Here is a 25893-nt window from a genome sequence, read left to right as displayed (position 1 = left end):
ATTTCCTCCAGCGACTGAATTTAGGCGCGTTGGTCTCTAAGCGCCGGGCTACGATGGCGCGAAGTGCAGCCGTTGGGCTGTTGGCCCTTCTAGCACTCCTCGCAGCAGTGCAAGGAGCGCGTCAATCTAACAGAAAGGAAATTGTAGAGTCGCGCAAGAGTGAGCCAACTAAGTACAAGAACACCAAACCATTGATCGGCGTCCTCACGCAACCTTGCCATGACTGCCCCGGAAAGTAGGTTCAACATGGCCCCTGTCGAGGCTCGCCTTTCGCGACGACTGCTGGTATGTTTCATGACTTGGACTCATAACCTTTTTTAGGTCTTACATCGCGGCCGGTTACGTCAAGTGGATCGAGATGGGCGGCGGCCGAGCTGTGCCTGTCAGGTATGGCAAGTGGCGTCTACTGGTGCCTGGTCTGCCAGCGATGTATTCCATGGGAAAGCTCTGGCTCTTGTCCGTGTGGATTCTTTATGGAGTCAAACTGTCTTGACATGTGGGCGCCACGTGGAAGCACGACCCTGAGCCTAACTGCCTTACGTATATCTTTCTGCAAGGTTTTATGCTTCGGACAACGAACTCCATCGACTCTTCAAGTCGTTGAACGGCCTGGTGTTCCCGGTGAGCTCCCGCCTGCTGTTCTAGGCATCGGACCAGCTTTGAGGGTACTAGCTGAGTGCCATACCCAAAACACGCTACGCTAACATTTCACCCTTTACAATTCATGCATGCTTTCACGCGTCTACATGCTGCTTCACACGTCTTACAGCACCTCGAATTCCGCCAAAGGCATGAAGCACATCTTGGACACCGACATTCTACAGAGGCAGATCGACATGAAGAGAGCTGCCTGAGGTGCCTGTAAGGAAACATTTTAAAAACGCCAACCAGCTTTGATATTCCACAGATAGACATAGCCACCCCAACTAATTTCCTCTCCCTGACCGACTGTCTGAAGCTATGGGCTCCGGGGGCGGCCATCCGTGCATGTATGCCTCCAGGGTGGTCTTACCTGGCTGTGGCTGGACGCGCCGTACGTCATCGCGGCACGCAAGCTGTTCAACTGGGCAGTGCAGGCTAACGACGCCGGCAATGTGTTCCCTGTGAGTGGGGATTCCCAGATTCATTTACGGACTGGGTCTGGGCTGAGATGCATGAGAGAGCTTGCTTTCCCTCCGCGAGTGAGGACCTGTACCTTCATTAATATGTGTAGTTCGTTAACCCGTTTTGAAGGGCGACGGCCGGGGCCCGGGCCCGGGGACATTTGCCCTTGCCTGGAGTGAGGCCGAGGCGTAGTTTTATCTGGGTCACATCGCTTCCGGGTCCGCGTTCATCTTATCCCATCCCACCTTCCACACACTCTACTCGCCTCTCCCCTCCTATGCACTGCAACCTCAGATCCACGGCACCTGTCTGGGCTTCCAGCTGCTGCACATTTTGGCCTCCAACATTTCCCGCAATGACCTGCTGGTTGATACCGACTCAGTGGCGCACCCAACAACGCTAACCTGGCAGCCGTCAGCGGCGGATAGCCGGCTGTTTGGCGGCATAGCGGTGAGCGAGTCGAAGGCCCTTAGGGCCCGTGTGGAAAAAGGCTGGGCCCGGAAAATCCCAATGGGATGACATGATTGATCAGGTTCGCGTCTACGACTTGGGAAGTCTGTCGGCGCATTATCTGGTGCAGCAGCGGCAGTAGAGAACGCTGTGGGCCGCACTTGTACACTCTACTCGGATGTATGACATTGCGGTTGTGGAGCGTAGGTTGGAGCTTTGGAACACAACAGGAATCCTACCTGCATGGCTCTGCCTCGCGTTCGTCTGCACCGTACTGCTAGTCGCTGGGCTGCTCCCGATTCTTGGCTTTATGGCGAAGCAGGAGCCTTGAGCGTTGCTGTAGTCCTTTAGACTCCACCTTACGATGGTGGTCAGATGGTGTAGACAAGACAGCTCTTTCGAGAAACTGCATGGGGTTTCAGGCTTCTTTCTCTCTTTGGGCATGTGATTGTTATGGTCGTTGTTATGTCTGCTACCACCGCCGGACGCCGCCTACGGCGTGACAAACTTCCATTCTTTCCTTGGGCCTTGTTCCTCTACGGTCCTCTTTCCTCGTCCGACCTCAGCCCGATCTCAAGGAAAAGCTCGCGGACCCCAAGTACAACATCGCGCTCCAGAACCACATGTACGGCATCCCGCCGAGCTACTATGACAAGTTCCCTCTTCTGGCCAAGTGGTACAAGGCGCTGAGCACCACCAAAGACCGCAACGGCCTGGAGTACATCTCCACCATGGAAGGCGTCAAGTACCCTTTCTTTGGTAAGAGCAGCTAGACACCCCTGCTTGGTGGCTAACAGCTGAGAATGACGACCAGAGCATCCCAGGGGCTAGCAGCCCTTCCTGCCGTTCCGACGTGGCTGCGGCGCTCTTTTTAGATCAGTCGCGTGAGGCGTGTCCCTATCTAACCCTCCTATCCATGCTTGCATTCGGCGCGTTTCCGCTGCCGAGTTTTTAGGCGACCCTTTTGCTGCTTTTGTCGTTGTCGTCACGGTTGCGATGTCATTGTTATTCTCATGTCCGTGCTGTCGCTGCGCTCACGTAGGCACTCAGTGGCATCCCGAGAAGCCGCCGTACGAGTTCGGCATGGAGGAGGTGCCGCACAGCCTGGACGCCATCCGCGTGTCGCAGCACTTGTCTAATGTGTTCATGGAATTCGCACGCCAGTCATCGCACAAGCCGGTCTCCAAGGAGGAGGAGCTAGCCATGCAGATCTATTCCACGGCGCCCATCTTCTCAGCGCGCTTTGAGGTGGGTCGCTGGTTGGCGCGCTGGCTGGTAGGGTGGGTGGATGGGTGGGTGGGTAGAACGTTCAGGAATGTTCCTTGATTTTTTGAGGATTTTGAAGGCTTGACCGTCGGCCGGTGGAATAATGGCCGGCGCCTGCGCAGTGATGCGACCTTTAAATGATCGTGACCGAACGTCAGCGACGACTGATGGATCTTTGCGCTTTATGTCGCCAGCTTGTGTCCAAATTCTGACTGCCGTCGTCGGCCCCGTCATGCAAAATGCGGTCATGTTATAATAGCTGTACAGAGCAAGGCACCCATTGTCGAAAATACGCGCTAAGGCGCTCATCTAGCACCTATTCATTAGCGGCCTTTACAGCGGCAAGGCGCTGCATCAAACATAAACAAACAACTGCCAACCGACACGCCAGGTGATGGACGAGGAGAACTACGACGGCCCCGACATCACGTACTACTTTGACACCCCGGACAAGCCCCCGCACGGCCCCGATGATGATGAGGGTGAGGACAGCGGGCCCAGGCTTGGCAACTCGGCGAGCCAGGAGCAGGAGCAGCACAACGAGAAGGAGGACGAGGAGGCCAGTATGGCCGCACAGCATTACCGGTTTTGGAGCACTCAACAGGGCTTCTTCTGAAAAGGTCTCTCTCTGCGCGCGATGTGTATAGTTCTCGGTAGCGAGACGGGAGAGCGGTGTTGCACAGTTCTGAAGCAAGGCGGGAGATGGAGGGGTGACGTTTGGGAAGAGGGAACCTTAACTCGGCCCCTGTCTAGCGCTGCAAGGGCACTCTGTGTAACCCTCTTCCTTTGCTTGGTTTGCTTATAGATTCAGACTTTGTGCATATATTTGCTGTACAGCAGAGCTAGAGATTGTGGCGGCCGTTGCATCACGCATATCAGCCAGACGGGGGCCCGGTCGTAATGCTGGTAAGGTGGTCTGCTGGACGGGGGATTGTGTAAATGGCTGCTTATGCTGCTGTACGGAGTAATGGATGTGGATGGTTGAACCAGGCCCCTACCAACGCGGCGGGCGATGGCCGGCAGGGATTAAAGTGCGATGCTATTCATGGATAAGCCGGTAGACGGAGTAGCAGTTCGCCATTTCCACTGCATTCAGATTGAATGTTGTATTGCAGATGGATGTCTGCTCTCTCGAGTCTGTCATGTCGCTGTCATGGCTGTAGTGACCACGGTGGTTAGGCAGTTTAATCGATATTTCCGCTGTTCTGTGTTGGCAAATCTTGGCGGAGTGGAGAGGTGTGCCTGCAGGGAGGCGGCTATCGTTGTGTGCAGATAAGAGGGCGGGCTGAGAGACATGCATGCGACGCAGGCTGTCACAGACTGTGAAGAGCTTCTAAGCCGGTACGCGCCAAGAGGATTTATTGACTTCTTCGACTGACCGTAGTTACCGACACTTTGACGTGTTGAATGCGCTTGCATCGCGCTTGATGAAATAACTGTAGGAAAGCAAGCGAAATGAAGGATGGAATCTTAATTTGTACAGATGTTGGATGATAGGAGCGATCGAACATCTGCGCTGAGGCGGGAGCGTGAGCTTGGCAGGATTGATGTCGGGAGCGGCGGTGCAACTGTGAGATATCCGCCATGGGAATGGAAAGGCAAGCAAATTGTACATACATGCAAATGTTCGGGTTTCAAGCACGCTGCTCTTCTGGGTTCGTGTACTTACCCCACTAGGGAGGGAGGGTTGTACCAAGGTAGGATATGATCGCTATGCGTACTTATATATCAGGCTCCAAACGGGCTCTGCTGAGACGATATACAAATGTATCACGTTGGAGGGCACTACCTTTACATTTTACTATATTAGACATGGTGGTCCCCACCGAGCCTGCAGCACCTACTTCTCGTTTTAACGTGCTGCTTCATATGACTTCTCCGGCCTTTCTCAACCACCGGCACGACGGAATTTTCGATCGAATCAGAGTCATTTGCTTAACCTACATCACCGTGAGCAGTTCCTACTGAAGTTTTCACAGAACTAGGTCACCAGGTGACTCGGTCCCAATCCTACTCTGCGAAATATACCAGGAAGTCGGAAAGCATGCAACATAAGCTGCATTGACATTCAATCCAACGCCACGTCTCCAGTACCATACGCCAATACACCATCAACAGTGTGGGACTCGAACAGCCCATCTCGGGGCTGGCACACCTTTAAGCTGTGCCTAGCCAGCTGTGGCTAGGCACAGCACTACCCACAAATCGACGGGGTTAATGGTCAAATGCAGCATCCCGCGAGAACCTCTAAACGCGTCCCGCAAACCCGCGCTCCTTCGCACACCTCCTATTTGCAAACCACATCCTCCACTCCTCTTCCCCCACCGCATTCACTCTTACCACTCCAACCCCCAACCAAACTATAACCGATACCTGAGATACCACACCGGCAGTCGTGTCTGGGAAAGGGGGTTGTGCATCTGTCTTTTGAGCATCCTCATCTCGATGCAACGCGCAGCTACCCCGGCTATAGCACACGACGTCTAGACAGGCACCTGACGGCCTCTTGAGCACTACCACCATCAAAACTCAATAATTATAATCATATGGGTGCTCCAAGGTAAAAAAACCTCCGATGGACTCCGCTTAGAACTCGAGCCATTTATCGTAGTAGATGCACGTCTGCAGCGCGCCAACAAGACGATGTAGATGAGTTGGCGTTGAGTATCATTCAAAAAGGAAAAGTAGGAGTGGGACTACTGAAGGAGGTTTCCCCTGCGTGAGCAAGAACCGCAGGAATGTATGCAGGAGTGTACTATAGCAAAACACACACACACAGACGCACAAACAAACGGTAGTCGGTACAACGTGAGACAACATGTATCCTTGCAACACGCAATAATACACACCATTCATGCATCATGCGCGCACGTCAGTATAAAGGCCCACCTGCGGAGAGATGACGCCACCTTCCGCACACTCCCCAGCCACAGGACACACGCCACAGGGCACGTCTGTGAGCGACGTGGAGTCAGGGATGCCGAGCACAGCCAGGCGATAGTGGTCCTCGTCCTCATCACCCTCCGGCTCCACCTCGTCCACACGGCCGTCGTACACCAGCGTCATGATGATTGTGTGTATGTCCTCGATGCGCAGCTCTACCTGCAGGCGTTACAATGAAGCAGGCGTTACGGGCGACATTATGATACTGTGTGTGTGTGTGTGCATGACATGATCCTCTTCACGCCAAACTCTAAAAGTTTGGAGTTAAACTCGAAATACCTTACAGCCAATCCATTCCCTTCAATCCCAAAATTCCCAAAGTTCCTTCCCTAAGACAACCCTAGGAAAATTCAAAAAGCCCTAAAACCTTCAGCCCACCCACTCACCCACCTTGGAGAAGCCCCGGCTTCGGATGAAAGCTGCAATCTCACCCAGCGAGGACGACACCTTGTCCTTTCGCTTGATGTACGAGTAACAAGCCTCCCGCAGTACATTGATGAACTCCGAGTCGAACTGATTTTCCGTATACCTAACCGTTGGTACACCAGTACGGGAGTGTGCGAGCCGGCCAGCAGGCGCAAAAGCCATGCACATAGTCGGACGGACAGATGGGAATAAATGCGGACGCGTCAACAACCGGGCGGCAGCATGCAGCAAAAGTCAAAGAATTAACACACACACACACACACACACCCGAGGCGCTCACTGCCCCGTTGAAGACGGTGATGTTGGTGGGTTGGAGGGTGCAATTTGGAACCGGTTGCGAAATGGCGGGTCAGGCCAGGCACGCCTTGAGCTGGCAATCTTTTCGTGTACTGCAACGCAAAGAACCCGGCAAACACCCACCCACCCCACCCACCCCACCTTCCCCCCCCCCCCAACCTCTTTCCCTCCCCCCCGCTCAAGGTAAAACCCGCCCACCAGGCGCCTCCCGTCAGCTCCCGGCTCGGCTCCAGCTCCGACAACATGTACACCTACGACGTGCCGTACATTGCCGTACCGTCAGTACAGCAGTACATCATGTCGTTGCGATCAGGTACGGTAGTGTGCCTGCTTACAGAGTACGATAAAGATATACCCTGACGGCAAATACGCCTGGCATTGCTTGTCTGGGGTTGGTTTGGCTTGGCGACCAAGCGCTGGACGAGCAAGAAGCAGCTGGCAAGTCGGTCAGTCGGTGGCTGGACAGACCGGCTAGGTGGCTGCCCTAGCCAAACCGGCAGGTAGACTCACGACACATTTCACAGGCCGCCAAAACAACAAGCATGCCTGGTGATTAACCATTAATTGGTTAACCTGGCGAACAACAACTAGCAAGCGTAGCTAACTAGCAATAGAGCTGGCTGGCTGGGTGGCTGGGTTGGCAGGCAAGGACGGGTCATTATGCCTGTCAAGACCCCCTCCCTCCCTCCATTCCTCCCCACCTTTCTAGAGGGGTTGTTGACATTCTTGACGCTCTTTACCAGCCGGCGAGATTCCAACACCTGAGGGTGAGGGGGGGGGGCAAGGGAGGGGGGAGGGGCCAAAGCGCCAGGAAGCTATAACGGGACATACATGCAAAAGGGACGCGTGGAGGGGTTGGTGTGGGGGGGGGAGGGCAAATATGGGCACAAAAACAACAAAGTGAGGCGGAAACAAGACAATTGAAACTCCCGTTCCCACCGCGGAGCCGCCTATACACATATACATACATACATACAGATGGCTGGCAGAAGTTAAGGCCCGACTTCTGCTCCCGGAGGTTCCGGGTTCAAATCCGCCTGCCGACCTCTCGGTGTGTGAGAGGTGTTGAATTGGGAGGTGGGCCCCCATTTTGTGGACGGTGTAGGACGTGATTATATGAACTTGCGAGCTAACCAGAAATTAAGTTGTGGCGCCGTTGATCCGCTAGATTTGGTTGGATGCTGGTGGTGAGTTGCTGAACAAATATAATCTAAAGTCGGATGGGGTGAATGGATTAGGGTGCCACTCTCGCAGGGGAGAGCAGGGAACTGCCTCGGAAAAAGGGGCCGCTGGTGAAGCTATACCACCCTGTAACAACATCATACATATATACATACATACAGCATCCTGTCGCTTCCATCCGCTGTCTGTGCGTCCTCCTTTTGGCTGTTGCGGTGTTTCCTCCTTTTTCTTCCTGACAGCGATAAAGCCTCGCATCAAGATCCCCTTACATCAACATTACCGTACCCCCTCCCCCACCCCCGGGCCCCCCCAAAACACACACCTTGAGAATCTTGGTGATCTGAGGTTGCGCCAGATTCGTACGGATGCGCATGTCCTTGGTCCACACGCCTTTGGCACGGTCGAAAATAAAAGTCCGCGATCGAACCAAAGGAAAAAGAGAACAAGATGAAAAAGGGATAGGTCGAAGAGGAAATACAGCAATAAAATAAAATAAAGCTGGCGACAGAAAAAAGAAACGTGGTTTTTTCTCGTCTATTCAAACTCACAGCCCATTGGCAAATAAAGGACGGGGGACGAGATTAGAGGCGTGGAAAAGGGTATCCCAGGGGGCTCCATTTTTTCTTTGAATGCTTCAATCTTCTCTCCCAATCTCCCGCGCCCCAAATCCAGCGAGTAAACCCCCCACACACAACACCCCAACACACCCCAGGTAACAAAACCCTACCCTACCGCCAGTGGTGCTCACACACACCAGCACCCCACAACTGCCACATCACCTAACCCCAACCATCACCTTCCCCACCCGCCCCCCGTTGTAAGTTCGTTTTAAGTTCGTTGTACAGTACTGAGCAACCTCCCACCCACCCACATGCATTCATGCGACCATTGCCACTTATGGCTCCCTGTGCTCCGTCCCAACTGCTAGGGGCCACCCAGCCCCCGCTGAGGGCTCGTCTTTCCTTCCCCCCTCCTTGCTTTAACCCCCTCCGCAAACCCCCCAATGTCACCCCCCCAATGTCACCCCCCACAAACCCGCCCTCAACGCCCACCCCCGGCATACCGGTGTTCCCCGCAGCTTTGATGCACTGGTACAGCAGCAGCTCCTCCGTGCTGAGCCCCTTGAACCTGCCGGAGGGGGGGGACACCACCGCCACCACCACGAAGTGGAAGGGGAAGAAGAAGAAGGCCGAGGAGGAGGAGGAGGCGGAGGAGGATGGGGAGGGGGGTGACTGGTAGGGGGACCCTGTGACTGGTAGGCATCAGGCAGGTAAGCAGGCAGACGGACAGGCAGACAGACAGACAGGCAGACAAGCAGGCAGTGGGGCAGACAGACAGACAGACAGACAGACAGGCAGTGTGTGAGTGTTTGTGTTTCTTTTGTGTTGTTTATCTGGCACTGGACACTGGACCCACTTGGCGGCCTCCTCCGCGGCCACCTCCTTGTACACGATCTTGTTGCTGCTGTTCTTGAGCAGCTGCGGGCAGCAGTGCGGTGAAGGGGTGGAGGAGCAGCACGCGGAGAAGAACCAAATTATATTAGCATATCACGAATGGTGCTGCTGGTGCTGTAGTGATTGTAATTATTCAAAATTTTAATGTAATGCTGCTGGTGCTGATGTTGCTATTGATATTGATGATGATGACGATGACGATGATGATGACGATGATGATTGTGACGATGAGACATGAAGTCTTAATACGGTCGTATGGTGAACCACAGGGCTCGTGGATGCCCTGGTGTATTAGCTGGTCGTGGCGGTGGTGGCGGTGGCGGTAGTGGTGGTGGTATCGGTGGTGAAGAGCACGGATATACACACCCATCCTCGACAGTGGCTCTGTCCTTGTTAAATACACACACCGACATCCCTCCGGTACTCGGCAGCCGCTCCCCTCCGGACTCCCCTCCGGACTCCCCCCCTACCCCTACCCCTCCTAAACCACCCTACCCCCTCCCCTCCCCCCCCGGTCCCCTACCTCCCCGGTCCCCTACCCCCCCCCTTACCCTTCCTCCCCTACCTGGAGTCTGTTGGCAGCCAGCAGGGAGTTGACTGCGTTGACTCGCTCCTCGATGGGCACTCCAGGCAGGGCGGCACTGAGGGCCTCATCAGTGACACCCTGGCAGGCCGGGAGGCGGGGGGGATAGAGGAGGGGTGTAGCGGGACACACGGGACGCGGAGCAGAGGAAGGGGAGAGGTAGAGGGTCAGGGAGAGGAGGAGGGGGGTCGGGTGCAAAATGGAAGTGGCGCGGTGCGGTGGATTGCGCGATGTGCAAGCTGTGGCGAGGCACGGTGTCTAGGTGTAAGCTAGAGCTTGTGGATTTGGGTTAATGTATCGGACTACCCAAAAAACGGAACTACCGGAATACCGGGCTACCGGAAACCGAAAAGAGTTGGGGGGTTTGGGTTGGGGTTCAGCCTGCGCCACGTAAAGACTGCCAGACGAGGGCGCATGGGCCCGGGGACGTATGGGCAAGGAGTTGGAGCCGCAAGGGAAGCGGGCAATTGCAACCACAGGGAGGGTGGCTGCGTTGATCCCTGTGCGAAGTGTCACCGTCGAAGTTTGGGACGAAGGGGTCCAGCTGTACATCCGTGAGCATGGGGCAAACCTGCTTTGCCCTCACCTGGGGGTTCTGCCGGAGCAACCTGAGGAGATCCTCCTCCACCGATCTGGCGGCAGCCATGTTTGGGCCGGTTGTTGAAACGCCTTCTGACCGGTCCTGCGCGTTGTGATGGCCCCGGCCAGTTCCTCTGTACTACGAACGATACCTAGAACACAGCCTAACCAGGGCTTCGATGCATTCCTTAGCCGTTATCGCATGTCCTGGATAGTTCAAATATGGGGTTTAAACCAAAGAAATCGCGTTTTTGCAGGATTGGGTAACGATGGTTGGGCGGCGGGAGAGGCGATGGCAGACTGTGACTTGAGGAAGTAAAACGTGCTTGTGGTGATCGAAATTTCTCTGGGGTTTAGGCCTTGCATTTCCGCCTCTGGGCGAAATTGGAAACGGCGTACGGCGTCGTTGACAAAGAAGGGTTCCTCAAGAGGTTGAACTTCAGCATATAACAGTCTATTTCTATTTCGCTAGTGGCGAATACCATATGATTTTACCCAGATAGCTATACTTGCAAAGCTCTTTTTTATGCCACATAAGTTAAGTAGATGAAATAAGGTTTACCCAATACTGAGGCCGTAGGATTGCATCTCCGGAGAACATCCTAAAGATGGAGAACGGGGAGCACAAACGCAAGAGGAAGCGTAGCCGTAGCAAGGGAGGCCCCAGCGAGGGCCCGGGCGGCGCCGGCACGGACGCGGGTGAGCTCGCAAGGCAATTGCAGAATAATGGCTTCTGTTCAATATCAGATGCTACCCATAGTTGTGTGTTGTGCTGACTCGTTATTCTTTTATTCGTCTGCGTAGTTTCTCTTCCGTTGGTTCCAATCGTCGCATTTGCCACGATTTCTGTGTCCCTCTGCGACAGGTCCTTTACCAAAGCAGGGTACTAAGCCACAGGTTTCGACGCCAGGCGTTCGTCAGAGTAAAGCATTGCAGCAGAATGGCAAGAGTGCCCAACCGCAGCGGCCATCTTCAGCTCCTGTAGGAAAGGCGGCCGCGAAGGGCAAGTCCCCGCAACAACCAGGAGCCGCAAAGCAGCAGATCGCACCAGCTGCCAAGGTAATTACATCCATGTTTTGGTTATCGTGGATACGGTGATACATGCCGACTCCAAAAATGAGGGAATGGGCGCTCTAGCAGGGCTGTATGCTATGTTGCAGTCACCGATACAAGATTCTTGCTCCTAATTACAATCAGCAGGGCTTTCTATCGGGAGCCCCAATAGAGTCCCTTGCATGTAGGAGTCACACGGTCCCCTGGGTCACTGGGTCGGCGTTTCTGCGTCTCATCACGTTTTGGTGGCCATGGGGCCGGTTAAAGTTTGAACCCCTAGCACGGCACAGTCTGTTCTCCTTGCTTTAGCTTTTTTTAGCTATATTACAGCTCCTGTTCGTGCCGTGTGTTTGGCTATCTGTTTGACTGCCTGCATGTGTGGCCGCCAACAATGTTTTGGCTGCAAACCAGCAGCAGCAAAACGATAACAGAAGAAATGTGCTTTGCTCGAATAATTGGACACTGCACCTTGACTTTGAGAATTGTTGATGTGTTGTACGTGCAGAAATCGAAGCTCGGCAAGGGTTTACCAGGGGCCCAATCTAAACGACCACCGATAGAGGAGGAGGACGCGGAGGACGACGACGAGGGCAGTGACGACGACGAGGGGTTGGGAGAGGACGGTGATGCTGGCGACTTCAACAGCGAGGACTATGACGAGGATGGCGGCGGGAGCAGCAGTGGCGCGGAGGAGGGCGACGATGACGAGGATGGTGATGATGATGATGATGGTGACGACAGCGGCGATGGCATTGGTGAAGAGGAGGAGGAGGAGGCAGAAGGCGACGCGAAGCGCAAGAAGGCCAAGAAGAAGGTACGAGACGACAATTTTAGATTTTGATGCCAAGGAGACAGGTTCATTGCCGATGCGGTTATGGCTCTCGTCTACACACACAAAGCATGTTAGATCGCGGATGTGGGTGCGCGCCCTCGTGGTCGGCTGCCCCCGACATCATATTCCTCGAGCGGGGTGATGAGAATGCGTTTAAAAGCCCTGATGCCACTTCGCTCAACGCGGGGCTGGCGGCTGAAGGCTGTCTTCAAAGTTCTCTGACCGCTCTGTGAAAGGATGCAGAAAGAGCATCGGATACGATAGGACTGAAGGAGCTCCCCTGGGCCTGGGCCCAGATACAGTTATGATGGTAATTTGGTGGAACCTTTGCACGAAAGTGATGTTAAAATGGCTGTGTCGGCGATTGGCGGTGGATTTAGGGCTGGCGGGGCATGGGAAGGGAAGGGTACGTTAAAGGGAAGCAGGCGCAAGGATAGATGTGTCCTTCCTGTCAGTGTCCTTCCTGTCAGCTACCGTTGTGCTGACCTCGTGGAGTATTAAATCCGATCCGGACCATGCGCAATCTCTTGGATCCGGATCTGGCGGATCTTCGAAGCCAAGGGGACGGTTTGATGAGAAAATCATCAAGTACTCGACGCCATTCCGCACGTTGCGGGGTTGGCGGCTGAGGGCAGTCTTCAAAGTTCTCTGACCGTCCCTTCAGAATATACCGCCTCCTTCATTATCACACACACACACACATTTAAACTATACTAATTACATTACATTTCATTATATTACATCATACAAAAGGACGCACATGCCGGCACACGTCTTCTCGTTATAAAGTGAAGTTTTGTTTCTTTCCCGTACACAAGCACGGTAACTGTCAACGATTCGCGTTTTCCTCAACTGTCAAACGATTTTTTGGGGGCAACTCTGCCTGTAGGCCTCCGCTGTGGACGCGGACGAGAAGGATAATGTTTCTCTGGATCCGCGGCGGGATTCTTCAACCACGCGGGCGGGAGGAGGCGACGGTTTGGCTCTGGAGGTGGAGCGCCACACTGCCACCGTTGCGGGCATCATGAGTGCCACTGAGTTCTCCACCCTGGAGCTCACAGAGAACACACAAAAGGTGCGTCCTCGGTGGCTCCTTTCCGTGCGGCTGCTCCTCGCGTGTTCTCTCTACCTTTCTCCCCCCTTGCTCTCTCTCTTTCGCCCTCTTTCTCTCTCTTTCGCAGTCTTTCTGTAAAACCAAAAAACATGACGGCGACGATGCTTTGCTGCTGCTGTTGCCGAAGATGATGCTGCTGAACTGTTGCTGGTATCATGCTCAGCAGCATTACATTTGTACTGCTGATGTTTTTTGGTGGTGGTGTTGCTCTCACTTCTGATGCCGATGTTGCTGTTGCTGTTTACTGCCGCTAATGGGGCTCCGGGGGCCTTATGCGCCGCCTTTCGACATTGGCAGTTGATGATTTGCTTTTTTTCAGTTGATCTTTGTCTCCCCCTTTCCCTACCCCCATCCCCGTTCGCCAGTGGTTCATCTTACCCCTATCCCCGCGTCCACACCCGTACCACGGCTGGTCTCCCACAGGCTATTGCCGACATGGGCTACACCCACCTGACGGAGGTCCAGGCGCGAACCATTCCAGCGTTGCTGACGGGGCGGGACGTGCTGGGCGCCGCCCGGACGGGTGAGTGAGCCGGATAAAAGTGCTTGCAGAGCCAGTGCTGCAGAGCGGGGCCCTGGGGGGTAGGGGCGCGTGAAGAAGGGGATATGCTGATATGCTGGGTCATTTCTTCCGCCTCATCCGTTTAGATTCCCACCAGCTCCACTCACACAACTCCCGAGGGTCCCGCACTTCCCCACATCCCCATCCATCACCCCAGCCGTTCCCAACTCCCACCGCATGTCCCACTTGCAGCAGCTACCCTCCCATGCACACACAGACCTGCCAGCTCACTCACTGACTCACTCTCCCTCGCTCACTCGCCCTTGCCGATCTCCATCCCCATTCCAATTCCACCCCCCTTCCCAATCTCCTTTTCCGTGCAGGCTCCGGTAAAACGCTGGCATTCCTGGTGCCCTGCGCCGAGTTGCTCTACCGGGCCAAGTTTATGCCGCGGAACGGGACGGGGGCCGTCATCATCTCACCCACACGAGAGCTGGCGCTGCAGGTGCCAGGAACGGAAGAACAGGGGGGAAAGAAGGAAGACGAAGGGGGGGTGTTTCGATGAACTGAGCATCTGTACCTACATTCTGGAATGAATGTAGGTACAGATAAGTGGATAGGTGTAGGAATGTAGGTACAGGTACTCGTCCTCCTCCTTGCTCGAGCCCTTCACCCCTCTCTCCAGGTCAGTTCTACTCCTGGTACACTCTTGCCCTGGCAGCAGCTTCACTCGTTCGTGGTTCGTCTTTCCTTCCCCTCTCCCCCCCACCCCAACTTGCGGGCCCTCACGACACGTGTAGATCTACGGAGTGGCTCGAGACCTGTTCAAGTACCACACGCAGACGCATGGCATTGTCATGGGCGGAGCTAACAGGTGGGGGCGCACGGGCTGTTGCCCTTCATGTTGGCTTTCGAATACGATTTCCCCCCTCCCCCTCTCGTCGTCTTCCCGCTCCATTTTTCACTTTTCCGCTGCCGACCTCGCTTTGCATGTGCATTTTTTCACCCCGATCTTCACCCTGAACGTCGGCAGTTGTTTTTATCCTCCTTGCTGTCCGCGCCAAAGAGCTCCTCACCTTACACTTCACTTTTCCCCCCATCATCATGACCCGCCAGCAGAAGTTGTCCGTTGTAAGAGGCCTTCTCTTTTGTGTCTACGTATAAAGTATACCCCTCCCTCCGGACCTCCCCTTCCCGTCCCGGGCCCCTTCCCTTTTCGAGGGAATAAACCGTCGGAAGCTGTTTTTCTTGATTTGCGTAAAACCTCCTTTCCTCCCCCGTCCAACACACACACGCACACAGGCGCACTGAGGCCGAGAAGCTGGTCAAGGGAGTCAACCTGTTGGTGTCCACTCCGGGTCGATTGCTGGACCACCTGCAGAACACACGTGGCTTTGTGTTCCGTAACCTGGCGTGTCTGGTGATTGACGAGGCAGACCGGATCCTGGAGATTGGGTTCGAGGAGGAGATGCGCCAGGTGGGTTGGGTGGGGATGGGGGGTTTGACAAATAGCATTACTTTAAGACAAAAGACAAAAGTTAAAATGTGTTTGATTAGAATGTGGATGAGACGCTGCACTAGATACTCATGTGTGTGCGCTCGTTCGTCGCACCGTACCCTTGCTGGCCCGCCCTGGTATCCCTCCCGCCGCGGTCAGGGCCCCATCTGTCACGGGGCCACATTCGTGTTTCTCCTTTCCATGTCTTACGGTTCTCGGTTCTCGCGTGCTCTGATCTGCTTCGTCGTGTCTGCGCTGGCCACACAGATTATCAAGATTCTGCCCAAGGAACGACAAACCATGCTCTTCAGCGCTACGCAAACTACCAAGGTGGGTACGCTTCCAGCGGTGTGTATAACGTCCTACCGTACGACACGTACGATAATGTCTGCTGTGACATCGTCAATCGTGACGTTGTCGATCATTCTCAATCGGTCATTAGTCAGTCGGGTGTGGTGTGGGGTGGCGCGGAGTGTGGAGCGGGGGCTCTTTGGTTTGGGAATCGTGTTTGTTCGGGCACCCAGGACGAATCATGAATCATCCCACTTTGTGCGCCGGCAGATTACACCTCGAGTTTCTCGCATATGATATTCCCCCCAGGGCCGAGGAGACACCTTTGTGTAACTGCCCTGCACGCATCCACACCTTTTGTTTGCGGCCAACCTCTCATCGGCAGGTGGAGGACTTGGCCCGCATCTCCTTCAAGCACAAGCCGCTGTACGTGGGTGTGGACGACGGCCGCTCCGTGGCTACACGGGAAGGTCTGGAGCAGGGTTACTGTGTGGTGCCCGCGGATAAGAAATTCCTGTTGCTGTTCACTTTTTTGAAAAAGAACGCCAATAAGAAGGTCATGGTGTTCTTCAGCAGCTGCAACAGCGTCAAGTTCCATTCCGAGCTGCTCAACTACATCGACATTCCCGTCAAGGACATCCACGGAAAGCAAAAGCAGCAGAAACGGACCACGACCTTTTTCGAATTCTGCCAGGTGTGGCCAGGGCGCTCGATATGGCCTTTTTAATTGTATTGTTGGGTTTATGGCATACCATCTCCACCGTTCTTATGGCAAATCCCTTTCCTAACCAAAATTGTGAACGGCCGTTTTCACTCTCAACTGGCTCACAATACCCGAAAGTAAAAATTCCGCGTCTTTTGACATAATTTCTGTCTCTCTCCCCACGTTGCCCGTGATCCTGGAAAATCGTTCCCGAAGGCTGAAAAAGGCATCCTGCTGTGCACTGACGTGGCGGCTCGAGGTCTGGACATCCCGGCCGTTGACTGGATCATCCAGTTTGACCCGCCGGACGATCCACGCGAATACATTCACCGTGTCGGCCGTACAGCCCGTGGCAAGGAGGGTCGTGGCCGCGCGCTGCTGCTGCTTCTCCCGGAAGAACTCGGCTTCCTGCGTTACCTCAAGGACGCCAAGGTGCCTCTGAACGAGTACGACTTCCCCGCCTCCAAGCTGGCCAACGTCCAGTCGCAGTTGGAGCGGCTCGTGGAGAAGAACTACTACCTGCATCAGTCTGCCAAGGACGCCTTCCGGTCGACTATTTTGGCGTATAACTCCCATTCGCTCAAGGAGATCTTCAACGTCCACCGCCTGGATCTTCAGGCGGTGGCGAGGTCATTCGGGTTCTCCGTTCCGCCGAGGTATGTGGCCAGTGGGTGCGGTGTAGTATCGAATAATTCACACATACATATATGTATTTTTATGTATGTATATATAATGTACATTACTTATATACAACGATAATAAACATAGAAATAATCACAATTTTTTTTATTAAAAGCATACATGCATATACACACCTATATTTGTGTTTGGATGCAATCAGTTGCGCAACTCCAGGGCATATTGTGTTTCCTTGATCACTCTTCGGTGTTTCGTGACCTAACAAGATCCCCCTAGCACGTGGCTGGATTCTGGGGTATGTACGGATGTATGTAAGGCATTCCACCGGTTAGAGAACGGCGGGTACGATGGGGGGGGATGGTGGAAAGGGCGCGGGGAGGGGGGGACACGGTGGATGGTCAGGCGGTGATGGTAGCGGATGTAATGTACGGCATGTGTGTGTGTGTGTGTGGTTGTTACAGCGGGCTCCAGACTCACGAAGTGTAGAGCCAGTGGCCAGTTGGCCGTGCACTGCACTTGGGACGAACACGTGTTGTTGGAGGGCGGTACATCAGTGGCACTGTAGCGATGTGACGGAGGTGACCTGCTCTGCTGCTGCAGGGTCCCCGCATGGTTGATATTCTTGATTGTGACCCTCCTCCCTCCTGGCCACCTGGCTTCTGCATCCGCGCCGTTCCCCCTCCGCAGGGTCAACTTGCAACTTGAGAGTCACTCGAGTCACTCGCGCAAGGCGGCTCGACTCAGTGGAGCGGGTGGGGGGCCCAAGGGCGGAGCTGATTACCGGCGAGGCATGGGTACCGGACACAAGTTCAGCGCGAGCAACCCATATGGCAAGCGAGATGCCGGGGACAAGCGGCAGTTTGTGCGGATTTGATGTGGGCGGTGCAGTGATGATGTGATGATTGTTTGTCGGTATGCTTTGGGACGTGCATGATGCGGGGGATCTGTGCATGTCTGTTTGTGTGTGTGTGTGTGTGTGTAAGGAGGTACATGTGTGTTTGGCCGCGTCTTCCTTCTAGAAAGGACGTGTTCTAATGATCTGAGCAGCGATAAGGAAAATGAGGGCACGTATTCTGCTTGCATGCGGGCCTGACATAGGAATCGGGCTATTTCTGCAAGCTTTAGGTGCGTGTGTCTATAAAGTTTGCCCTTTGCTGAGCAGGGCGCACATTGCGGATGGGTAAGCTCGCAATGGGGGGCGGGGTTAAGGGAGAGAGGAGGGAGCAGGGGCGAGACACCACTTCGCTTTAACACCCTGGGGGAGCGGCAAGGTAACGGATTACAGTCCTGTTCGTTATCGCCGGAGTGGTGTCAGGCAATTGATGCGTGTCCGGAACTAACGACACCCGGGCTGGGTGCAGACAGCATCATGTGATATCACAGCCGGTGGGTGATTTCGTAGGGAGGTCCGTACCGGCCTGAAGGTGTGCTTGTCTGGTTCTGTTCGTCGTGCGGCGAGACACCACCGAAAGGCGACTGATACGAAAACCGGGACCGGAGCCTTTTTGTTTGCCAGAATTGTGAAGCGCTCTGCAAGTGCGGCCCATATTGATGGGCGAGGATTGGAGCATTCAAAGTTCCTAACAAGAAGCTCTTTGACAAGAGGGTCTGTTAGTCCACACGCTCTGCACGAGCCTTTGTTAAACACGGACACTAAATCATATGATATGGATGGTCGCGCTCTTTACTCAGGTCGCGGGAAATGGAGGAGGTGGCATCGTGGGCCATGTGACGGCGAAGGATTCAATGCGTTAGGTTGGATAGATATCGGCACGCTAATACAGGCGGCTTTAGCTGGTCGCCGATTCCTGGGGGTGGAATTGGAGGATGCGTGTTGAATCCCGATCGTCTGTCGCTGCTGCTTTGTTTGGTTTAGGAAGCAGAAAAAATTAGAGAGGCGGGAGCGGCTGGGCGTGCGGAAGTGACCCCCGACAAGGCCATGAGCTGGAAGATGATGATGCTGCATCCCTCCCTCCGTCCCTCCCTCCGTCCCTCCCACCTGACATCACACTCCCTTTCACACATCTCAACCTATGGCATAAAAGGGTCGGTAACCGACCGGTTAGCTTTACCGTGTTTAGCACAACCGTTCGCTACAGTCGGGTAACTGACATATCCAGATAACGACCTGCTAACCGACCGGTAACTCAACCGGTCGTTACCAGAGGTCGGCAAGTCGGTTTCTATGGCTGCGGTAGGGCATAATTTCGGTCAATAAACCTGAAAAAAGGGCTCCACGTTCCGTACACATTGCAGGCCGATTGTTTTACCGGGGGGGACAAGGGTTCGTCGCCAGGCAAGTTCTTGCGGCGTGAAGTTAGTGTCGCCCCCTGAGCTATCCATCCTCATGAAGCCGACCGCATGCGTTTGAAGTGCGGGTCGCGAAGGATATTCTCAACCTTATCGGCGATGTGCTTGTGGAGGTGCATCCTAGTGGAGGACTTGTACTTGGCCATTGCCCCCTTCAACCTTGCATCCTCCTTCATCAAGGACCCCGACGTACTCAGCTTCACAAAAAGACGCTCGTTAAGCCGGTGATGTTTGGTACTTAAAGCCAATCCATGTATTCACAGATCGCTGGGAAGTGAGTGAAAGGCATGCCTTGGTACAGGACCATGTATGCGCCACCAAACAGAGGGATTGTCGGCAACCTCGGTCATGGCCAGGTGTTTGTTAGTTTGCTGCTGCTGCTGATCCTGTGTGTACTGGTCTATAGCCGCTTTGTGGGAGTGGGAGGCCTCGTGCCGGGTGTAAGCTGAGCGATCCCAGTTCATGCGGGAAATGGTGGCATTACTTCTTATGTGTGTCTCAAAGAAAGCAGACGACCATCGTCGAGCCCTGAAGTGCATAGGCCCAGCTCTTGAAATCACCACCACAAGCATCAGTCAGCCAAACAATCTCCTCGTTGGGAATATGTGGCCGCTCAAACCCCGGGGGGACACCAACGGTATAGGTCTTGTTGGTACACTTCCGTTGCATGTTGGCCGGGGGCAGGATTGTTGCCGGCTGCTGTTCGGGAGCGGTGGTATTGGGGTTGGTGGGCAGGAGAGATGCTGGCTGCTGAGTGGGACCGGTGGCGGCGGTTTTGGCTTGAGTGTGCCTTTTCTTCTGTGGAGGAAGGGCCACGGTGCTGGTGTTTCCGGAGGTGGGAGGTGGTGGTGCTGGGAAAAGTAGACCTGGAGCTTCACCGGCACTGCCCGATGCCCCAAGTAACGGCTCTTCCGCCTCAATATCTGTTGCTGGGGGCTCAGCAGTGGCTTTACGACCAGTCAGCATGCTGGCCAACGTGCGTTGTCGACCGCTTGAGATTTCTGCACATGTTTCCTTCGTTCCCCGGCGAGATGCCGTCGACATGCCGCGGCCAGCAGTTAGAGAGCATGCTTAAAATACAACCAATATGATGAAGATTATGTATAGGATAGGCTACATGCGACCAGTATCTGGTATGCCAAAGTCCACAAGCAATTGCAAGTCATCGGTACATGTAATAATGTATCAATGATAACCGTCGCCAAATTCTGTAGAGGTGGTCATGACATTCTTTGACAAAGTCAAACACAGAGTTCGAGTCCAGCGTGTGCAGGTAGGGCCATGTGGCCCTATGGGCCGCAATAGATGCTGCAAATCACGTCTTTTGGTCGAATTTTGGTCATTTGGGTCCCGCAGCAGGGGCCTAAATTAGGTGTTTCGTATGTAGGATTGTATGGCTTGGTGAATGAGGAGCACAGACGACAATGTAGGTCTCACATAGGTCTCACCGGCAGCCAGGATGATTACAGTGAGATGTGCTGCAAAGTAGGTTGTGAAATTTATCAACATTCGGTTGGACATCTTAACACTCATGACATAATGATGACCTTGATTAAGGATTACGGATGACTGATAGGTACTTTGTTCATTTGCAAAGCAGTTTAGCTAATATCAAAGCGCGCGAAAATGACTAGGGAAAATCTCCGAAACATGCCTTTTACTACTGAGATCACACAGGATTTGCAGCTCGAAAATGACAAGTGAGACTCTCCCTAGGGGTACTTGTATGACATGGATGAAAATGACTTGCAAAGGTGATAAAGGCGGGGGTAATCAAAGCCGGGTCAGATAAGATCAAATGTTACACCATGACTGACTGACTGACTAACTGGCTGGGCCTGCCCAGGAAGCGCGCCATTTGTGCACCCAAAACAACCTGGCAAGCAATCAAACACTCTGGGAAAGGTTTTCACCCGTAAATTCATGTTTACCCGTAATCACGTGGTCTTCACATGTAATTACCGGCCAAGAAAATTTGTACACATGCTTATTTTTAAGTTGCCAAAGCATTCCTTTTATAAGGAATAACATAGGTGACATTTTGTTGGTTGCCCGTGCTGGAAGTCATCCACAGGTTACATTACCCGTAATCACAAGGTCTTGACCCGTAATCCCCCAAGCCGTAATGCACAGCACCCGTAAAATTTCACGGGCTTAATTGCGACGAAGACGTTTTATGCGTGTGTGTGTGTGTTACACGGTTGGCGGTGCGTGACCCCATACCTGTAAGACTACCCATACAAGCCGAGGGCCCAAGGGTAATACTACAACGCCTAAAAGCCACGGAGGAAAGGAAAACACCGCACATCAGCCCAGACTAGCGTCTAAAGGGGGTAATTGAGTTTCAGTGAGCCCACATACGTTCCAATATCCTCGCCAGACGTGCGGGTTCCCATTGCATGGCCTCCAACATGCTCTGTTGATGATCGAATCCCTCTTCAGCACGAATATCATTATAGGCTGGGCATTCCAATAACAGGGGTTCACATCCTCAATTCGGCTATTAGTACCACAACAGTGGCAAAACCGCTGCCCCCTGGGGACGTGGTACTTGCCCCTTCGTGCTCTGTTTGCCTCCAAAGCCCAGCAACATAAACGAAACTGCATTACCTTACGATGTGCTAACGAGGAATGAAAACCTTAGCATGTGTTGGCCACATGACGGCTGCGGCTCCCGAAAAGGGCAGCCCCATCCAGTGCTTATACTTCGCCATTTGCACTCCCGGTTGCTTCCCATCTGATGGGTAGCCTACTCAACAACCAGTCAACACGCTCCTTTACCCCCACGACTTCTTGCGGTATTCCACTCCAAATGTTGCACTCCAAGAAGGAAAACAGTTGTAACAGTGAGATTCCCCAACCCTCCCATTCTGGGTTGGTCAGGGCATTGGTTATCTCCTGCCGTAAAACGGCATGAGCAATGGATCCCACTTGCTTTTGAAGGCAGTTCCAGAAACGGAGGATCTGCTTCACCATGTAATATTGTAAGGGGAGTTCAGCCAGCTCCGCGTACAACCCCTTGATTGACGACATAATTGAGTTGGTGGGCACCCAGGACCCAGGACCTGCTACTGTGGCTGTACACACCCCTACACCCATCCTGGCACACTCCCTTTCTTCACTCAGCACCTCGATGCACCTTTGTGGTCGGTATACGACCCACTGCTGCCGGGGGGGCGCCCATCCAGCGATGCAAGTGGACCCTGCGGGACTCAGTGAACACCGTGATAGGCCACATGAGGGAGCACGTTCCTCACCATGGCCAACTGGAGTCCGTGTTTGCAGCTGTACGTGTCCATGTTGCCAGAGCGCCACGTTCTCCCTACATCCCTGTACATGATCAACCGCCTGGCAGGCGTCCGCAGCTGGTCAGATTTCATGGTGCACGTCTGCAGCGCTGAGGGGTGCCCCGGTCACATGTACGGCAGGCCGACAGGGTCGCTTGAGGAGCATGGCGACAAGTGCCCGCACTGCTCTCACCCTAGGTACTCCTTGAAGGACGTCGCGGGGCGCGCTGTCTGGGAGCCAGTGCACTGGTTCATCTACTTTGGCATTGAGGAGGTGGTCCGTACGGAGTTCTTCACCAACCCACAGTTCTGTCGGGAGCGTGGGCAGTTCCGCGGGGATGCAACCCCCGGCTCGTCCCAGTGGCAAGGTGGGCCGGGTGACCATGGCAGGAAAGGGCGAGCCGTTGGTAGCCGTTTGCATTTCGCCGCACCTGTTCAAGGGGTTCCACAATGCGCCCTCGCTTCGTTCTCCAGCCCTTGCATCATTGTAATAGTTGTAAGCAGGCATGGGGGTGCAGCAAAAGGGGAGTCTCGCAATCAAATCCCATGCTTTTTTAGCTATTGCCACCGTGATTACCAACCGTCGGCTGTACCTGGTCCCAGGCTGACGAGATGTGCCCTCTCGCCCTTGCCTTATGCAGGCGAGTGGGTGGAGTCGCTGAAATCCTATGCTGGCGGCATAGCCCTGCACCCAGACAGCTCTATCTATGACATCGGCATCGACTGGATTGCACCCTACAACTCTACACAGCACAGTATTGGCATCCTGTTCATCCGTTGTGCGGACATGGACCCCCATAACAAGGGCAAGATCTGGAATCAGGGTGTCATCGCCATCATCCCCGGCCCCAGGATGCCGTCTGTCCTCCACCCCTACCTCCAGCCCATCGTCGACGACCTCCTCCGCCTTGCCAGTGATGGTATGCGTGTCTCACCTGCTGCTGCGCCTGCCAATCCGGAGGCTGCAGAGGGTGCTGCAGCTGGTGGTGCTGGAGGGACAGCTGTGGGCGGCATGGCTGACGGGCAGGCGCCTGCTGATGGTGACCTCCGGGGCACGCGGCCCTTTCAGCACCGGGTATTCCTGGGCCAGGTGCTTGCAGACACACCCGCCAGGGCAAAGGTGGCATGCGGCAACGGCCAGAACAGTCGTGTCAGCAGCTGCACATGGTGCCTATTCGAGGCACACATGGAGGCCAATGTCGGGCACGGGGCCACTGTGCGCTTCCGTGGCTACACCCAAGCAGTCAGCCAGCACTTCGTAAAGCGGAATGCAGGCAAGAGCCTGAAGGTCGGCGCCCGGGCTCTCAAGAAGACCCATCGGCATTTCGTCAGCACGGGCGGTGTCATGCAGGCGATGTACAGGATGCTCCACCTTGGGGCTCCACACAAGATCACACAGAAGCAGTTCGACGAGGTGGCGCTTCAGACTGGATGCAAGGGCCTGACTGCCTTCGTGGCCCTGCCGTACGTCAACCTGTCGTGCCTCTTCACCGTCTCCACCGGCCATGCCCTGCTGTTCGGAATGGTCAGCAACTTTGTCACACGCTGATGTCGACACGCTGACGTTGCTCAATGACATCAAGCCAGCAGACCCAGATGCCGAGCTGGTCATGTCTCGTGAAGCACGCCAGCGGATCGCGGCCCGTGGCCAGTTCCTGGTCGTGACTTCGGACTTCGGGCGGCGGTACAAATGCATCATGCAGTACCGGTGAGCACGGCCAGCACTGGGCAGCCGGCCACATACAGGGGTCGCTAATAGCCGAGAAAGCAAATACGACCAGGGGCTTGCCTGAAAAAAACACCTTCGTCTGTCGGAGAGTTTGCTACTCTAGCTCTGTAATGTACTTCTCTAGTTACACAGTTGCTCGCCACACTACCCCCCTCCACCCATGCAGCAAGAGCTACCGCATGGAGGACTGGCTGCACTTCATCGAGACATCCTCCAGCTACATCTTCAAGGGGGACGTGCTGCCCGAGGCCTGTGGTGGAGCCTGTGCAGCACGGTCACACACTACTTCCGGCCACGGCCCCCCGACAAGACCCGTGAGCAGTTCCTGGTGGCAGCCAAGGCGGCTGCATGCAAGCTCAGAGCTTACGTGACCAGGCTGGAGGAGTTGGAGGTGCCGGGCTACATGTTCACGGTCAACCTGCACATCTGCATATGCCGGCTGTACGACCAGGAGTGCCAGCTTGGGTCCACGGCAGGGTTCTCCGACCTGCCGGTGGAACACATGATGCAGCAAATGAAGACGCAAGGCGGAAGGATGGTGTCACAGGCACCCGAGAAGCACTACGCGCAGTGGCTGTGCCTGATATGGGCCTCCGAGTCGCTCACCGAGGCAGACCCCGCGACCGGGGCCAAACACACGACCAACCAGCAGCTTGAGAGGATGTTGGCACGGCGCGCGGTGAACACCGAGGCTGCCTGGTTTGACAAACCAGGAGCCAACGGTTACCTGCTTGGATGAGGCCACACAGTCTACCCGAGTCCGGAATGAGCGGCACAAGTCTGGGCAGCCATGGCGAGCCTAGTGCACTGGTACACCCTGGCATTCGAGGATGTGGCTTCCTGGACATTGGGTCCCAGTGCGAGCTACGAACTGGACACGGACCGCCTGGATAGGGTTCTCACATCTACACCACCCGACTGTCCTAAGGCCCACTCCTTTTTGCATGCCGAGGCACTCGATGAGGAGCAGTACTTCAGGGCTGAGTACGGGCGCCAGCAGCAGCGGACCTCCTGCTGGGCATGCTACCAGGCAGAAGTCGGCAACGAGACTCGGATGTATGCGGCCTACCTCAAGTACTTCGTCCACCTGCCCGCGGAAGACGGTGCTCAGGATGTCCGCTTCACTGTCGCAGATGTGTACTCGGGACAGGTGTTCAGCGGGGGGCTGGTGGTGGTCAACATGGCGGCCGCCCAGACAGTGAGGGCAGGCAGCCAGTGGGAGATGTGGCAGGACCTAGGGCTGCCGCTAAGCGAGCTGAAGGGCAAGTTCTGCACAGCCGCCCTGGAGGGGGACCAAAAGGGGCTGATGTACTTCATGCCGTACACACACTTCACCAACCGCTGAGCAACCGCAGCAACGAGGAGGACATACGCCAGGCTAGAGCCGAAGGGTCATCCGCGGCTGGCAGACAAGCGGAAAGGGACATCCGGTCCGAATCCAGGGGCCCGGTCGGGCAACAAGTGGATTGGCGAGCCTTGGGGAAAGACGTTGGCTGCAAAACATGGAGACAAGGCCACGTCACTCAGAGGCACGTTCGAGCCCAACACGGCCTCAGACCCAGGAGCGATAGTGGCATTACGAATCGAAGAATTTTGGGCTCCGAGGACGGCCGTCAACTTTGGTGGGGCGGCGCAAAGAACTTATGGTGAT

At 54.8% G+C, this 25893-nt stretch overlaps 5 protein-coding genes across 5 annotated transcripts; 3 read left to right on the top strand and 2 right to left on the bottom strand.

Moving 5' to 3' along the window:
* VOLCADRAFT_106317 (uncharacterized protein) lies at window positions 1–3436 on the top strand (the record flags this gene model as incomplete). Its single annotated transcript, XM_002954255.1, has 8 exons — window positions 1–235; window positions 322–387; window positions 558–621; window positions 1002–1103; window positions 1399–1554; window positions 2121–2313; window positions 2597–2802; window positions 3212–3436. The coding sequence occupies exons 1-8, from the start codon at window positions 54–56 to the stop codon at window positions 3434–3436; spliced, it is 1194 nt and encodes a 397-aa protein (XP_002954301.1). The 5' UTR covers window positions 1–53.
* A 1970-nt stretch (window positions 3437–5406) lies between these two features.
* Window positions 5407–10351, bottom strand: VOLCADRAFT_118667 (uncharacterized protein; the record flags this gene model as incomplete). The annotated part of the gene is made up of 10 exons (XM_002954187.1): window positions 5407–5442; window positions 5710–5922; window positions 6154–6292; window positions 6685–6737; window positions 7188–7247; window positions 7991–8008; window positions 8721–8796; window positions 9085–9146; window positions 9688–9786; window positions 10292–10351. The coding sequence occupies 10 exons, from the start codon at window positions 10349–10351 to the stop codon at window positions 5407–5409; spliced, it is 816 nt and encodes a 271-aa protein (XP_002954233.1).
* Window positions 10352–10892: 541 nt separating this feature from the next.
* Window positions 10893–11382, top strand: VOLCADRAFT_118666 (uncharacterized protein; the record flags this gene model as incomplete). The annotated part of the gene is made up of 2 exons (XM_002954254.1): window positions 10893–10983; window positions 11150–11382. 2 exons carry the CDS (start codon window positions 10893–10895, stop codon window positions 11380–11382), a joined length of 324 nt encoding a protein of 107 aa, XP_002954300.1.
* Window positions 11383–13697: 2315 nt separating this feature from the next.
* Window positions 13698–18879, top strand: VOLCADRAFT_76220 (uncharacterized protein). The gene is made up of 9 exons (XM_002954253.1): window positions 13698–13806; window positions 14169–14290; window positions 14586–14659; window positions 15088–15262; window positions 15551–15613; window positions 15960–16268; window positions 16494–16933; window positions 17604–17979; window positions 18625–18879. The coding sequence occupies exons 1-8, from the start codon at window positions 13719–13721 to the stop codon at window positions 17788–17790; spliced, it is 1458 nt and encodes a 485-aa protein (XP_002954299.1). The 5' UTR covers window positions 13698–13718; the 3' UTR covers window positions 17791–17979; window positions 18625–18879.
* An 845-nt stretch (window positions 18880–19724) lies between these two features.
* On the bottom strand, window positions 19725–20192 carry VOLCADRAFT_95079 (uncharacterized protein; the record flags this gene model as incomplete). The annotated part of the gene is made up of 1 exon (XM_002954186.1): window positions 19725–20192. The coding sequence occupies one exon, from the start codon at window positions 20190–20192 to the stop codon at window positions 19725–19727; it is 468 nt and encodes a 155-aa protein (XP_002954232.1).
* Between the last annotated feature and the right edge of the window lie 5701 nt (window positions 20193–25893).

Source organism: Volvox carteri (genome assembly GCF_000143455.1).
Source record: "Volvox carteri f. nagariensis unplaced genomic scaffold VOLCAscaffold_41, whole genome shotgun sequence".
NCBI classification, from domain to species: Eukaryota; Viridiplantae; Chlorophyta; class Chlorophyceae; order Chlamydomonadales; family Volvocaceae; genus Volvox; species Volvox carteri.
This window is presented reverse-complemented; position numbering and strand designations above follow the sequence as displayed.

Coding starts and splice junctions, on each gene's coding strand:
- VOLCADRAFT_76220 (XM_002954253.1), top strand. CDS start 13,719: ATGGGCTACACCCACCTGACGGAGGTCCAGGCGCGAACCATTCCAGCG. Junction 14,291..14,585: donor CACGAGAGCTGGCGCTGCAG/GTGCCAGGAACG, acceptor CGACACGTGTAG/ATCTACGGAGTGGCTCGAGA. Junction 16,934..17,603: donor GGGTTCTCCGTTCCGCCGAG/GTATGTGGCCAG, acceptor CCCCCTCCGCAG/GGTCAACTTGCAACTTGAGA.